General features: G+C 42.0%; 1 protein-coding gene across 2 annotated transcripts in view; it reads left to right on the forward strand.

Moving 5' to 3' along the window:
• Positions 1-9,168: 9,168 nt before the first annotated feature.
• Positions 9,169-15,826, forward strand: part of LOC121569188 (DNA nucleotidylexotransferase) — a 221,706-nt gene continuing 215,048 nt past the window's right edge. For both annotated transcript variants that reach the window (XM_041879938.2, XM_041879949.2), the window contains exon 1: positions 9,169-9,426. In XM_041879938.2, coding sequence (XP_041735872.1) covers positions 9,233-9,426 — 194 coding nt within the window. In that variant the 5' untranslated portion in view covers positions 9,169-9,232. The remainder of the gene's footprint in view (positions 9,427-15,826) is intronic.

Here is a 15,826-nt window from a genome sequence, read left to right on the forward strand (position 1 = left end):
CTTTTAAGCAGGTCAACATTCACAAGACGGATTACCAGGACGTGTACTCCGAGCATGTGCTGACCAACTGGCAAGTGTCTTCACTGACATTTTCAACATGTCCCTGACTGAGTCTGTAATACCAACATGTTTCAAGCAGACCACCATAGTCCCCGTGCCCAAGGACTCTAAGATAACCTGCCTAAATGACTACGACCCGTAGCACTGACGTCTGTAGCCATGAAGTGCTTTGAAAGGCTGGTCATGGCTCACATCAACAGCATTATCCCAGAAACCCTAGACCCACTCCAATTTGCATACCGCCCCAACAGATCCACAGATTATGCAATCTCTATTGCACTCCACACTGCCCTTTCCCACCTGGACAAGAGGAACACCTACGTGAGAATGCTATTCATTGACTACAGCTCAGCATTCAACACCATAGTGCCCTCTAAGCTCATCACTAAGCTAAGGATCCTGGGACTAAACACCTCCCTCTGCAACTGGATCCTGGACTTCCTGACGGGCCGCCCCCAGGTGGTAAGGGTAGGTAACAACACATCTGCCACACTGATCCTCAACACGGGGGCCCCTCAGGGGGTGCGTGCTCAGTCCCCTCCTGTACTCTCTGTTCACCCATGACTGCATGGCCAGGCACGACTCCAACACCATCATTAAGTTTGCCGACGACACAACAGTGGTAGGCCTGATCACCGACAACCATGAGACAGCCTATAGGAGGAGGTCAGAGACCTGGCCGTGTGGTGCCAGGACAACAACCTCTCCCTCAACGTGACCAAGACAAAGGAGATGATTGTGGACTACAGGAAAAAAAAAGAGGACTGAGCACGCCCCCATTCTCATCGACGGGGCTGTAGTGGAACAGGTTGAGAGCTTCAAGTTCCTTGGTGTCCACATCACCAACGAACTATCATGGTCCAAACACACCAAGACAGTCGTGAAGAGGGCACGACAAAGCCTATTCCCCCTCAGGAGACTGAAAAGATTTGGCATGGGTCCTCAGATCCTCAAAAAATTCTACAGCTGCACCACTGAGAGCATCCTGACTGGTTGCATCACCGCCTGGTATGGCAACTGCTTGGCCTCCGACCGCAAGGCACTACAGAGGGTACTGCGTACGGCCAGTACATCACTGGGGCCAAGCTTCCTGCCATCCAGGACCTCTATACCAGGCGGTGTCAGAGGAAGGCCCTCAAAATTGTCAAAGACTCCAGCCACCCTAGTCATAGACTGTTCTCCCTGCTACCGCACGGCAAGCGGTACCGGAGTGCCAAGTCTAGGTCCAAAAGACTTCTCAACAGCTTCTACCCCCAAGCCATAAGACTCCTGAACAGCTAATCATGGCTACCCGGACTATTTGCACTGCCCCCCCACCCCATCCTTTTTACGCTGCTGCTACTCTGTTAATTATTTATGCATAGTCACTTTAACTCTACCCACATGTACATATTACTTCAACTATCTCAACTAGCCGGTGCCCCTGCACATTGACTCTGCAGTGGTACCCCCCTGTATATATAGCCTCCCTACTGTTATTTTATTTTACTTCTGCTCTTTTTTTCTCATCACTTTTTTTGTTGTTGTTTTATTTTTACTTTTTTTGTTAAAAATAAATGCACTGTTGGTTAAGGGCTGTAAGTAAGCATTTCACTGTAATGTCTGCAACTGTTGTATTCGGCGCATGTGACCAATAAAATTTGATTTGATTTGATTTAGTATGAAAGGTTTTAGAGAAGTAGTCCATATAGAAGGACAAAGGAAGGAAGTGCATACTGTGGAGAATAGGAGATATCTGAAAATATCTGTGCTTAAAGATGAAACATTGTCAGTGAGTGGGAATGTGGATGGTGATAAAAGGTTGCCTACAAGTTCTGGAGGAGAGCCTCATCCATGGTTAGAAAAGCAAAAAGATATTCAAACCTTGTTTGAACATGATGCGAGTGTATTAGCAGTAGCAATAAGGAGAGATGGATTGGTTTATGCCATATTGGGGTGGGGAACCGTGACAGATTATGTGGAAATAGTGAATAATTCTGGTAATGTGTGTTGTCAACAACAGTGATATTTGAAGCGTGACACTGGTATAAGACATTAGGTCTCCCGTATTCTCCGGTAGTAAATTGGCAAATGCTTCAGTATTGGTTCTAAAACAAGGTATCAGGTGCCGTGACCAATTAATAGGCACAAATACCATAACTATTCTCGGGGGGAAGTGGGTATCACTACCTTGGAAAATTGTCAACAGAGGGCGTGTATTAGAGCTGTGAGTGAGGAAATCTAAACACCCCAGGCACTGTCGAGAGAGGTGCAGAAATAACCACCATTGAAATCTGTGATTTCTGACACTCCCGAAAAAGGGGGAATAGAAGAGCAAAACTATAGCAAACCATGGATGCGCTAAAAGAAGCGCACAAGCATTCTACCAATTCGGCTCGAATATGGGAAAAACAGGATAAATTGGTCAGCATTTCCCTGCTGACGGAAAATTCCAATCGAATAAAGAATTCAGAGATGCTATTGTGAGTTGGCACAATGACATTAAATAAAAATAAAAAGCTCAATACAACAGTTTTGATGTCAGCAAACCGATAAAACCTAAATTAGTAGATGTACAGTCGTGGTCAAAAGTTTTGAGAATGACACAAATACTAATTTTCACAAAGTCTGCTGCCTCAGTTTTGATGATGGCAATTTGCATATACTCCAGAATGTCATGAAGAGTGATCAGATGAATTGCAATTAATTGCAAAGTCCCTCTGTGCCATGAAAATTAACTTAATCCCCCAAAAACATTTCCACTGCATTTCAGCCCTGCCACAAAAGGACCAGCTAACATAATGTCAGTGATTCTCTCGTTAACACAGGTGAGAGTGTTGACGAGGACAAGGCTGGAAATCACTCTGTCATGCTGATTGAGTTAGAATAACAGACTGGAAGTTTTAAAAGGAGGGTGGTGCTTGAACTCATTGTTCTTCCTCTGTTAACAATGGTTACCTGCAAGGAAACACGTGCCGTCATCATTGCTTTGAACAAAAAAGGCGTCACAGGCAAGGATATTGCTGCTAGTAAGATTGCACCTAAATCAACCATTTATCGGATCATCAATAACTTCAAGGAGAGAGGTTCAGTTATTGTGAAGAAGGCGTCAAGGCGCCCAAGAAAGTCCAGCAAGTGCCAGGACCGTCTCTTAAAGTTGATTCAGCTGCGGGATCGCGGCACCACCAGTGCAGAGCTTGCTCAGGAATGGCAGCAGGCAGGTGTGAGTGCATCTGCATGCACAGTGAGGCAAATACGTTTGGAGGATGGCCTGGTGTCAAGAAGGGCAGCAAAGAAGCCACTTCTCTCCAGGAAAAGCATCAGGGACAGACTGATATTCTGCAAAAGGTACAGGGATTGGACTGCTGAGGACTGGGGTAGAGTCATTTTCTCTGATGAATCCCCTTTCCGATTGTTTGGGGCATCCGGAAAACACCTTGTTTGGAGAAGACAAGGTGAGCGCTACCATCAGTCCTGTGTCATGCCAACAGTAAAGCATCCTGAGACCATTCATGTGTGGGGTTGCTTCTCAGCCAAGGGAGTGGGCTCACTCACAATTTTGCCTAAGAACACAGCCATGAATAAAGAATTGTACCAACACATCCTCCGAGAGCAACTTCTCCCAACCATCCAAGAACAGTTTGGTGACGACCAATGCCTTTTCCAGCATGATGGAGCACTTTGCCATAAGGCAAATGTGATAACTAAGTGCTCTGGGAACAAAATATCGACATTTTGGGTCCATGGCCAGGAAACTCCCCAGACATTAATCCCATCGATCCTCAAGAGGCGGGTGGACAAACAAAAACCCACAACTTCTGACAAACTTCAAGCATTGATTATGCAAGAATGGGCTCCCATCAGTCAGGATGTGGCCCAGAAGTAAATTGACATCATGCCAGGGCGGATTGCAGAGGTCTTGAAAAAGAAGGGTCAACACTGCAAATATTGACTCTTTGCATAAACTGAATGTCATTGTCAATGAAAGCCTTTGACACTTATGGAATTATACTTCGGTGTACCATATCAGTGTACCATGTAACTACTGACATAAAGATCTAAGAACACTGAAGCAGCAAACTTTGTGGAGACCAGTACTTGTGTCATTCTCAAAAGTTTTGACCACGACTGTATAGTAATTTAGACAAAAAATGCATTGAGATACCGATCTGTCATCAACATGCCACTCACGACAGTGTAAGACAGAGATAAAAGGTGGCCGTGATGAGAATAGTTAATGTTGGTAATATGAGTAGTACATACTGTATATATGTTTCCCCCTGTCTGTAAATGTACATTCTGCCGGTGTCGGTGTGTGCTAAGTTGACGGTCTTGAATTCGAGTGATAGACTCAACGTGAAGCACTAAGGACTGTCATTCTAAATTTGGGATGGATAATTTATGAATAGTTCTAATTATGATTCGGAAAGGAGAGAAGGAGAGAGAGAGAGAGAGCGCTGCCCTTAAGCTGTGAGGAGAGCACAAAGTGGTTTCTGAAACTAATTCAATATTTGTAAGAATCCATTGAGTCTAGGGAGGGTTTCCTCCCAGGAAACCTTATCTTTTTGTGTCCTCTGAGAGGGAGGTCATCAGACAACCCACTAGATGGTAGCGTTGGCTAACCGTAATAGGGACATTGATAGTAGGGGCTTTGTTTTACCATGCCAATCCTAATGTCAAAGCGCATCAATACATATGGCTTTCTGGATGATACAGTCCAATTAATTACTTACAAGGCTCGTAATCTGCGTCTTGCTTTGACACCCGAGGATGAGGATGAAGAAGATTGGGTAAAAGTGAGTGGGATAACCTACAGGGAACTAAGTTTCATAGGAGCCCAGTGAAGCATAGAACAGAACGGATGGACCGTCCTTGCCCCAATCTCATTCTCATCAAGGGTGGTGTGTAAGTATTAAACATGTATTCTCTCTCTCCACTCTTCAAGTCAATATGTTTTCTAGGTTGTGTGGAACATGTGAGTGATCATTGTGCCAGATGAGGGATTGTTGGAAACGGACTAATTGACTTGAGCAAGTCTTAGTATGTTTATAACTAATTTATATGAGTGGCATAGCAGTAGTGATTAACGTGTTATGGGTTAGATGGAATGATCTAGGTGCAAATGTATTTGAGGCCGTACATAGGGGGCCTGTGTCTGAGACAGAATGTTTCCATAAGGGTGTAAGTTGCAGATTCTGGCAGGACCGATATCAGTGCATTCTATGGCGTCTCAAAAACCAAGGCGTTAATGTTACAGGGAATTGGGAAAGCGGAATTGAATATGACAGGGGCGGAGATTTGTGAGGCTGATAGATTAAGGAAGTGGTTAATAGAGTCTCTGGGGAACGATACCACTCCTCTGTGTATAGTGATACAGGGGATAGCTCGTAGTAGAGGAAGGACAGCTAAGTCAAGTTGAACGTCACACATACCCAGATCATGGTGGGAGTAGCAGAGATAGTGTTGTAATTTCAGACACTGCTGTCAACTTTCAGTGAGGGATTCATCGAAGAAGGTACACCGCTTGAAAGAATAGCTACAGATCCTTGTATACAGGAGGTCATCTCACCGGAAGGGAAGTTTACTATAATAATAGCATCACATCTCCTGCAGAGTGTGATTAAGAAACATGTGACTCAGAGATGTGTACAGTTGGATACTCTTCCAACGCCACTAATCTCTCCCACATTCCTAACCGCCAGCAAACACTTGACATATCTCCCAGAAGATTGGGACCAAGTGACAGTAAAAGGAAAGGGTCAGAAGGTTGCTGCTTATCAACCGTTGGGACCCAAAGTTTACACTGTAAAGAGGGTGTTCACAAAGGCGTGGGGTGTAGATCATCCTTGGGATGAGTGATGTGTACCTAACCTGAGCACAGGGAAGTATTATCCACAGATACTGACTGTAGCAGAACATAGGATATCATTGGAGATGTTGGTGGCTAGAAAACCGGGTAAAAGTTGGGAGACAGGTAGGGAGTTTCTGAAAGATTCAGTTCTAGATCTATCGGTGAACCACAAAGGCAATAGGAGATCAGAAGCAGGAAACAGATTCAATGCAACAGCTATTCTCACGGCAGTTGCTGTAGGGACAGCAACTGAAGGAGCAGTAGTAGTGGTGAAGGATGCTATAGTAACAACATGGAACTGGACTACGGCGCAAATGAGGGGTATTTTGAAGTATGCATCATGGACAGTGTTAGTGGTAGCAGGGGTTAACTTGTTAGCATTGCTGGGATATCACCTTCTGAAGGCGTTGATGTTGAAACGTGTATATAGTGCTGATTTGCCTCAAGATTAGGTACATTTGATTAACTTTTTTCATACTTGTTCTGTTTTGTGTTTCCTTTTGCTTTACAAGTCTTGTGCTATCACTCTCTTAGGAACCCGAAGGAGGAAAAGGAGAAAGTCAAAAGCTCCATCTGAAATGTCATTATCAGTTGTACAATAGGAGGGTGAATAAGAGTGTACATAGTGTGATTATAAATCAGAGGCCATAAGTCTCGGAGGTGTAAATTTGCAAATCAACTGAGAATGGTAATCATGTTTTATTTTCTGTTAATTTGTAAGTAATTTCAAAGTTTATATAATGTTGAACAGTATGGAGTAACTGTTCAAAAAGAAGGGAATGTTGGATTCTAGCTTGAAATATACTTACTATACTAGAAGTTAATGATTCATTGTATAAGGAATGTATACTGTGGGATCAATGGATGGTGGATAAGAACTAGGGGTATGGAAAGTTACTGAGTGGCAATCACCTGGTTGTGATCCACTTCTCTCCAGGAAAAACATCAGGCACAGACTGATATTCTGCAAAAGGTACAGGGATTGGACTGCTGAGGACTGGGGTAAAGTCATTTTCTCTGATGTATCCCCTTTCTGATTGTTTGGGGCATCCGGAAAACACATTGTCCGGCGAAGACAAGATGAGCGCTACCATCAGTCCTGTGTCATGCGAACAGTAAAGCATCCTGAGACCATTCATGTGTGGGGTTGCTTCTCAGCCAAGGGAGTGGGCTCACTCACAATTTTGCCTAAGAACACAGCCATGAATAAGAATGGTACCAACACATCCTCCGAGAGCAACTTCTCCCAACCATCCAAGAACAGTTTGGTGACGACCAATGCCTTTTCAGCATGATGGAGCACCTTGCCATAAGGCAAAAGTGATAACTAAGTGGCTTGGGGAACAAAACATCGACATTTTGGGTCCATGGCCAGGAAACTCCCCAGACATTAATCCCATTGAGAACTTGTGGTCGATCCTCAAGAGGCGGGTGGACAAACAAAACCCACAAATTCTGACAAACTCCAAGCATTGATTATGCAAGAATGGGCTGCCATCAGTCAGGATGTGGCCCAGAAGTGAATTGACAGCATGCCAGGGCAGATTGCAGAGGTCTTGAAAAAGAAAACGTAATGTAATTGTCAATAAAAGCCTTTGACACTTATGGAATGCTTGTAATTATACTTCAGTATACCATAGTAACATCTGACAAAAATATCTCATAACACTGAAGCAGCGATCTTTGTGAAGACCAATACTTGTGTCATTCTCAAAACTTTTGACCACGAGGAGGTGTGAATTGCAGACAATTACCATGTGCCATATGCTCAGGTAGAAGCCATTAGCCATAGCCATTAGCCCAAACAAAGAAAACCATGTTCCAAAGTTGATACGTGTGCATCCAGGTATGCTTATGCGGGTGAGTCAATTTATTTGAATGACATTATTTAATATGATTTAATACATGCTATTAACAAAGTCTGCTACATTTTTGAAGTATAAAAAAATACTTTATTACACTAAACAAACCGTTTAATCATTTTGAAACCACAGGAAATAGGTTGACTTCTATGTTAAATAACTGCAGTACTGTATGCTTTGGTTGTCAACATAATTGTGGCTACTGTAGTCTTTTGACTGTAGAAAACAGGAATGTCTAAAGCAGTGGTGGCTTCTGAGGGGAGGGCTGCTCATAATAATGGCTGGAACGGAGCAAATGGTATGGCATCAAACACATGGAAACCATTTTTGATATATTTTATGCCATTCCATTTATTCCATTCCAGCCATTACCACGTGCCCGTTCTCCCCAATTCAGGTGCCACCAACCTCCTGTGGTCTAAAGTTTTCCCAGGTGAGGCAGGCATGCGCGGGAGGGGCAACTGTGAATGTGCAATCCACCGACTGAGCAAAGGAACACGGCCATTGTTTGCTACAAAGAGGGATTTCTGGAATGTATTTATTCCGCCAAAGGTTTCTATTGGACAAATTCAGGTAGGTCCCTCCCTGTCTCGTTCCATTTGCTTCCATTTAAGAAACGGTTTGCAACAGAATCGGCGGAATTAAGACACCCCAAGCTTATTTTTTTCTGTTTTTCACACACTTTTGTTGGAAAATAGACATTGAATAGTTCAGAGCCATCCATTGCCATTAGACCTATTAGATTTCTCTTGGATTATTTACATTTACCCAGAACTGCCTTGGGATTACCTTTTTGAGTGTTTTATCCCTTTGGATTATATCCTTGGACAGGGACATGAATGTCCAGTCAAAGACTCAAACTACAAAATTATTTCAGTCCATTCTAGTGTCATATCTGAGGAGTTGAGAAACATCTCAAAATTATGCTTATGCTTTACTGACCTAATAATGTTTCAAAACTGACCATCATATGCACACCCCCAAATTGGACAAAATTGTCCTAATCATTGACCCCTGGAGCAAGGATTTGTTCTAACCTGCAGTCCATAATCATCCTGATTAATAATGATGTAAACCCAACTTTTTCTGGGCCCAGTTTCATGGCTTTGCTTTTCCTCATTAGATTCTATGTAGATACATTTTCAATCCATTCTATGTGGATTCACAAAGGCCTACCATAAGTTATTTATGGATTTCTACCCTTTGTCATTGTTTGATTGTGGCAGTTGATCTCTGCCTAATAAAACCCAAATTATAAACACCTGTTGCTTTGCCAGAGGCTTCCTGTCTGTCAACCCCTCACAGACCTCATTCCAACTGCCAGTTTATCCTTGTGTTGACAAATAAGAGACCAACCACTGTGGCATCACCAAAACAAGCCTTTTCCTAGAGGCAAGAAGTGCGGGGCACACAACACAGACTATTGTGAGGAAGCAAAACGAGTTTAAGTGCTCCACTTTCTGAAGCTCATCCCAAAGAGATGAACCATGCTGGCATGCTAGTGCGTGTGAAGAAGAGGAAGAGGCCAGTTGAGGCTGGTGCTCGGGGTCAGGTAGAGGTCAAGTTCAAGGAGGTGACGCTGTATCTGGTGGAGAGGAAGATGGGCAGCAGTAGAAGGAACTTTCTGACCAGTCTGGCCAGGTCAAAAGGCTTTAGAGTGGAAGATGTCCTCAGGTAGGCTAACCAGCACACTGTAATTCTCAAGTCAAATGGATTTTGTTGGTTTCCTTATTTAGCGATCAAATGAAGGTATTGATCGCGTTATGGTAGGCCCTATGTGATGTTTTTCAATAAGCTCCTGGTCATAATGTTGTTGCTCTATGTCTGATTGTTTGAAGTTTCTTGGTTCCAAGTAATGACATTGTGCATTTAGAAGACAACAAAGATTATTACTTGATCCCATAACTTAACTTAAAATAACTTTAACTAGACTTCCAATGCCAGAGAACCCACACAGAAGGAATCGCCCACCAGCCACCACACAATAGCCTGTATAACAGAGCAGGGTTGTTCCACCTCAAAAAGCACAATTTCGACACCCACCATCTCAGATTGTTCTGAAATTGTTTCTGTTGTTAGAAACAGATAAGATTAGCATTCCTGCAACATTATTTTGTTGAAATATAATTACATCTCTGAGAAATTAACCCAATTGATTGCACCCAAATTGGCTATTTTAATCTATAGGTACTATATTTAATATAGTACCTAACATCCGATTTGGACCAAACGTTTTACTAACAATGAGTTAGACATGAGGAATCCAAAGAAATTGTCAAAAGCCACCAACAGACCCCCCACACCAATCCCACCACAACAATGAGTATATAGTATAATTATGTTTGACAAGTAATATGAGAGCTGCGGCTCTGAGTATTGTTTCTTCATCCAATGTAACGTATTCTCAGTGAATTTGATGATGTTTTTTTTGACTGTTCAGAGACATTAGTCATTGAAGTTGTTGGGTTTATGTCCCATCCTACATCCTGTTATTACCAGGTTCTGACCACTAGATGGTGTTGTTCCTGCAACTAGGTGATTATCCCATTGTTAAAGGGATAGTTCAGCCAAATTACACATTTTCCCACCAGAGATGTGTTTCCATCAAAGTGACTTGTTGCGGATGGATAAAAGTCTGTGCGTGATGACGAAGTGAACATAAAAATAACTTTTGCGGTTAAATTCCCATAAAAAAATACAAGCTAAATGACTTTACAACATATTTTAAACTCTAGCCTACTAACAGTTTTGTCACAAGAACTGTTGCGTTATACTGTATAATGTAGCAAATGTGCCCACTCTGGTATTGGCACCTGCACTCTAGCCAACATCTCACAGATACAGTGCCTACAGATTATTATGGACAAAATATATACTTTTCATTTGTCAAACGGCAGCCAAGCATCGATCATCATGTCACCAGAATAAGACCCTCGATATTTATTGGAAAGGAGCATCAAGCTCACCACCCTGTGAAGTTCATGATTACTTGTTTAATCTGTAGCCTAATAAACTGCCATAGTGGGAGGACCAGTCATAGTGGGAGGACCACACAACATGTCAATGCGTGACTCCAAGTTTACTTCGATATGATGGTTATTTCAGTGCCTTCAGAAAGTATTCATACCCCTTGACTTATTCCACATTTTGTTGTTACAGCCTGAATTCAAAATTGATTAAATAGATGTTTCTTCTCACTCATCTACACACAATACCCCATGATGACGAAGTGAATACATGTTTTTACATTTTTTTGCAAATGTATTGAAAATGAAATACAGAAATATTTCATTTACATAAGTATTCACACCTCGAGTCAATTTATGTTAGAATCAGCTTAGGCAGCGATTACAGCTGTGAGTCTTTCTGGGTATGTCTCTAAGAGCTTTGCACACCTGGATTGTACAATATTTGGCCATTATTCTATTCAAAATTCTTCAAGCTCTGTCAAATTGGTTGTTGATCATTGCTAGACAACCATTTTCAAGTCTTGTCATAGATTTTCAAGCAGATTTAAGTCAAAACTGTAACTCGGCCACTCAGGAACATTCACTGTCTTCTTGGTAAGCAACTCCAGTGTATATTTGGCCTTGTGTTTTAGGTTATTGTCCTGCTGAGGTGAATTCATCTCCCAGTGTCTGGTGGAAAGCAGACTGAATCAGGTTTTCTTCCAGGATTTTGCCTGTGCTTAGCTCCATTCCATTTATTTAAAAAACTCCCCAGTCCATAACAATTGCAAGCATACCCATAACATGATGCAGCCACCACTGTGCTTAAAAATATGGAGAGTGGTAATCAATAATGTGGTGTGTTGGATTTGCCTCGAACATAACATTTTGCATTCAGGACAAAAGGTTAATTGCTTTGCCACATTTTTTGCAGTATTTCTTTAGTGCCTTGTTGCAAACAAGATGCATGTTTTGGAATATGTTTTACTCTGTACATGCTTCCTCATTTTCACTCTGTCAATTAGGTTAGTATTGTGGAGTAACTACAATGTTGTTGATCCATCCTCAGTTTTCTCCTATCTCAGACATTAAACTCTGTAACTGTTTTAAAGTCACTATTGACCTCATGGTGAAATCCCGAAGCGGGTTCCTTCTTCTCCGGCAACTGAGTTAGGAAGGACGCCTGTATCTTTGTAGTGATTGGGTGTATTGATACACCATCCATAGTGTAATTAATAACTTCACCATGATCAAAGGGATATTCAATATCTGCTTTTTTTTTTTTTTTTTACCCATCTACCATTAGGTGCCCTTCTTTGTGAGGCATTGGAAAACATCCCTGGTCTTTGTGGTTGAATCTGTGTTTGAAATTCACTGCTTGACTGAGGGACCTTACAGATACTAGGGTACAGAGATGAGGTAGTCATTCAAAAATCATGTTAAACACTGTTATTGCACACATAGTGAGTCTATGCAACTTGTTGTGACTGATGTGGAAAATTCTCACTATACTTTATTAAAAATCTAAGTTCTTCCAGAGTTTTTGTAGAATCAAGATTTACTTTATTACAATGGACAAAGCCGTGATGGTCTGCAGAACACCCCCCTGTCTCCCTTGGCTCTCCGTTTATATAGTCATATTCACACACATCCTATCTTAAAGCCCCTCCCTCTTGGGTTCCCCTACCACCATTCTGGTTTCCCTCTCTCTACTGCTCCGCCCACTCCTTTAGTCTATGATAGCGGCTAAATTGGACTTTTATTCAGTTCAGAATCAATAGTAATACAATCAATCAATCCCTTATCTTGCAAAAACACTCATGTTCAGTTTAAACTCTGTTCAACCCCAGCTCTCCCGGGCTTGACCTGAAGATTGATTGTTGGACATGACAGGTACTTAATCTTTCAAACATACACAAACCCCACCCCATCATGCTGTAATCAATCAAGAAGATATCCAAGGAGAGACAAAGGTTTAGCCTGAACTCTGTTCAACCCTGGTTCGTTCCAGGGATATGCCTAAGGAGAGCCACAGGGTCATAGTCTGGTTGCAGTCCCAGATAACATAAGATAATTGTAGAATTTGACCCAATGACAAGTCAGATGCCCATTTTACACACACACAAACCTAGTGAGAGGAATTCACTAAGTTCTTGCCTAGCAACAGCAATGTACCAATGTTTAATTATGACTCCTTGTTTGTCATGTGTGTTTTAACTTTGGTTATCCAATAGTTTACTAAAACATCTTCATCATGACTTGTTAAGCACATTTTTACTCCTGAACTTATTTAGGCTTGCCATAGCAAAGGGGTTGAATACTTATTGACTCAAAACATTTCAGCTTTTCATTTGTAATTAATTTGAAATTTTTTTTTAAAACAGAATTCCACTTTGACATTATGGGGTATTATGTGTAGGGCAGTAAATCTCAATTTAATCAATTTTAAATTCAGAATGCACAGCAAAATGTGGAAGAAGTCAAGGGGTGTGAATACTTTCTAAAGGCACTGTATATCAACACTTGCACATCAAAGCGCTTCCACCGCCATTTCTCGCATAATTAATTTCACAGACACAAAATGATCCCACCTTGTCTACCGTATTTGAAAAGTTTACCGACAAACTTGCTGTTTCCATCAGGCTTGTTGTGACATTTTTTGTACTCATATAAAAAGGTTGGATGGAAACCTTGTTTGTGTTGGAAAAAAGTTTGGTCCAAATCGGATGGTAGGTACTGAAATTATTCAGACCACTTGACTTTCTCCACATTTTGTTACGTTACAGTCTTATTCTAAAATGGATTAAATTAATGTTTTTCCTCATCAGTCTACACACCCCATAATGACAAAGGAAAAACTGGTTTTTAGAAATGTTAGCACATTTATTAAACATAAAAAACAAATACCTTATTTACATAACTATTCAGACACTTTGTTATAAGACTCGAAATTGAGCTCAGGTGCATCCTGTTTCCATTGATCATCCTTGAGATGTTTCTACAACTTGGTTGGAGTCCACCTGTGGTACATTCAATTGATTGGACATGATTTGGAAAGGCACACACCTGTCTATATAAGGTCGTACCATTGGCAGTGCATGTCAGAGCAAAAACCAAGCTATGAGGTGGAAGGAATAGTTCGTAGAGCTCCGAGACAGGATTGTGTCGAGGCACAGATCTGGGGAAGGGTACCAATACATTTCTGCATTATTGAAGGTCCCCAAGAACACAGTGGCCTCCATCATTCTTAAATGGAAGAAGTTTGAAACCAGCAAGGCTCTTCCTAGAACTGTCCGCCCGGTGAAACTGAGCAATCGGGGGAGAAGGGCCTTGGTCAGGGAGTTGACCAAGAACCCGGTGTTCACTCTAATAGAGCTCAAGAGTTCCTCTGTGGAGATTAGAAAAACTTCCAGAAGGACAACCTTCTCTGCAGCACTCCACCAATCAGGCCTTTATAGTAGAGTGGCCAGATGGAAGCCACTCCTCAGTAAAAGGCACATGACAGCCCACTTGGAGTTTGCCTAAAGGACTCTCAGACCATGAGAAACAAGATTCTCTGGTCTGATAAAACCAAGATTGAACTCTTTGGTCTGAATGCCAAGCGTCACATCTGGAGGAAACCTGGCATCATCGCTACGGTGAAGCATGGTGGTGGCAGCATCATGCTGTGGGGATGTTTTTCAGCAGTAGGGACTGGAAGACTAGGCAGGATCGAAGGAAAGATAAATGGAGCAAAGTACAGCGCGATCCTTGATGAAAACCTGCTCCAGAGCGCTCAGGACCTCAGACTGGGGCGACGGTTCACCTTCCAACAGGACAACGACCCTAAGCACACAGCCAAGAAAACGCAGGAGTGGCTTCGGGACAAGTCTCTGAATGTCCTTGAGTGGCCCAGCCAGAGCCCGGACTTGAACCCGATCTAACATCTCTTGAGAGACCTGAAAATAGCTGTGCAGCGACACTCCCCATCCAACCTGACAGAGCTTGAGAGGATCTGCAGAGAAGAATGGGAGAAACTCCCCAAATACAGGTGTGCCAAGCTTTTAGCATCATACCCAAGAAGACTCAAGGCTGTAAACGCTGCCAAAAGTGCTTCAACAAAGTACTGAGTAAAGGGTCTGAATACTTATGTAAATGTGATATTTTAGTTTTAAATATTTAATACATTAGCAAAAATGTCTAAAAACCTGTTTTTGCTTTGTCATTATGGGGTGTTGTGTGTAGATTAAATAGGGAAAAAAACTACTTAATCCATTTTAGATTAAGGCTGTAATGTAACAAAATGTGGAAAAAGTCAAGGAGCCTGAATACTTTCCGAATGCACTGTATGTGAATCCTAATAATTAAAATGGACAATTTGGGTGAAATCAATTAGCTTAACCTCTCAGAGATAAAATCATATTTCAACAAAATAATATTTCTGGAATGCTTATCTAACCTCTTCCTAAGTACATAAATAATTTCAGAAAAATCTAAGATGGTGGGTGTCATGGCTTGCTGAAATGACATGGAATGACCCAGCAGGCAGCCACAGGTTAATTTAATGATCCATTGTACCATAGCTGGGTGGCAGCGGTAGCTAGCGATACTGAGCTGATCAAGCTCAGCCAGGCAGATCCAGCTGTATGGGTCTGCCCGAGGGGCACCAGTGGGAGTAGCTGAACTGGGAGGCTGTAGAACAGAGCTGCTGCCAGCGCCGCATCGCACCAGGCTGGGGAAGATGGCAGCATTCCCAGAAACACAGCTTGAGCGCCTCTACGGTTATACTTGGCCTGATACAATTGTTTGAAACCAACCACAGGATGTAGCCGTGTGAGTGCCTCAAACTGACATTCTGCCTAACAGACGATTTGATATCAGCTGCAATTTTGATAACACCTCCCTTACACAGCTTTACACAAACAAGATATGCTTTCTCTTGAATGTTACACACACACACACACACACACAAGCAAACAGGCACACATTCAGAAGATTGGACACACCTACTCATTCCATGGAATTTCTTTATTTTTACTATTTTCTACATTGTAGAGTAGTAGTGAATACATCAGTAGTAACCAAAAATACAACATGTAGTAACCAAAAAAGTGTTAAACAAATAAAAATATATTTGAGATTTGAGA

The sequence above is a fragment of the Coregonus clupeaformis genome, chromosome 1, assembly GCF_020615455.1.
Source record: "Coregonus clupeaformis isolate EN_2021a chromosome 1, ASM2061545v1, whole genome shotgun sequence".
NCBI classification, from domain to species: Eukaryota; Metazoa; Chordata; class Actinopteri; order Salmoniformes; family Salmonidae; genus Coregonus; species Coregonus clupeaformis.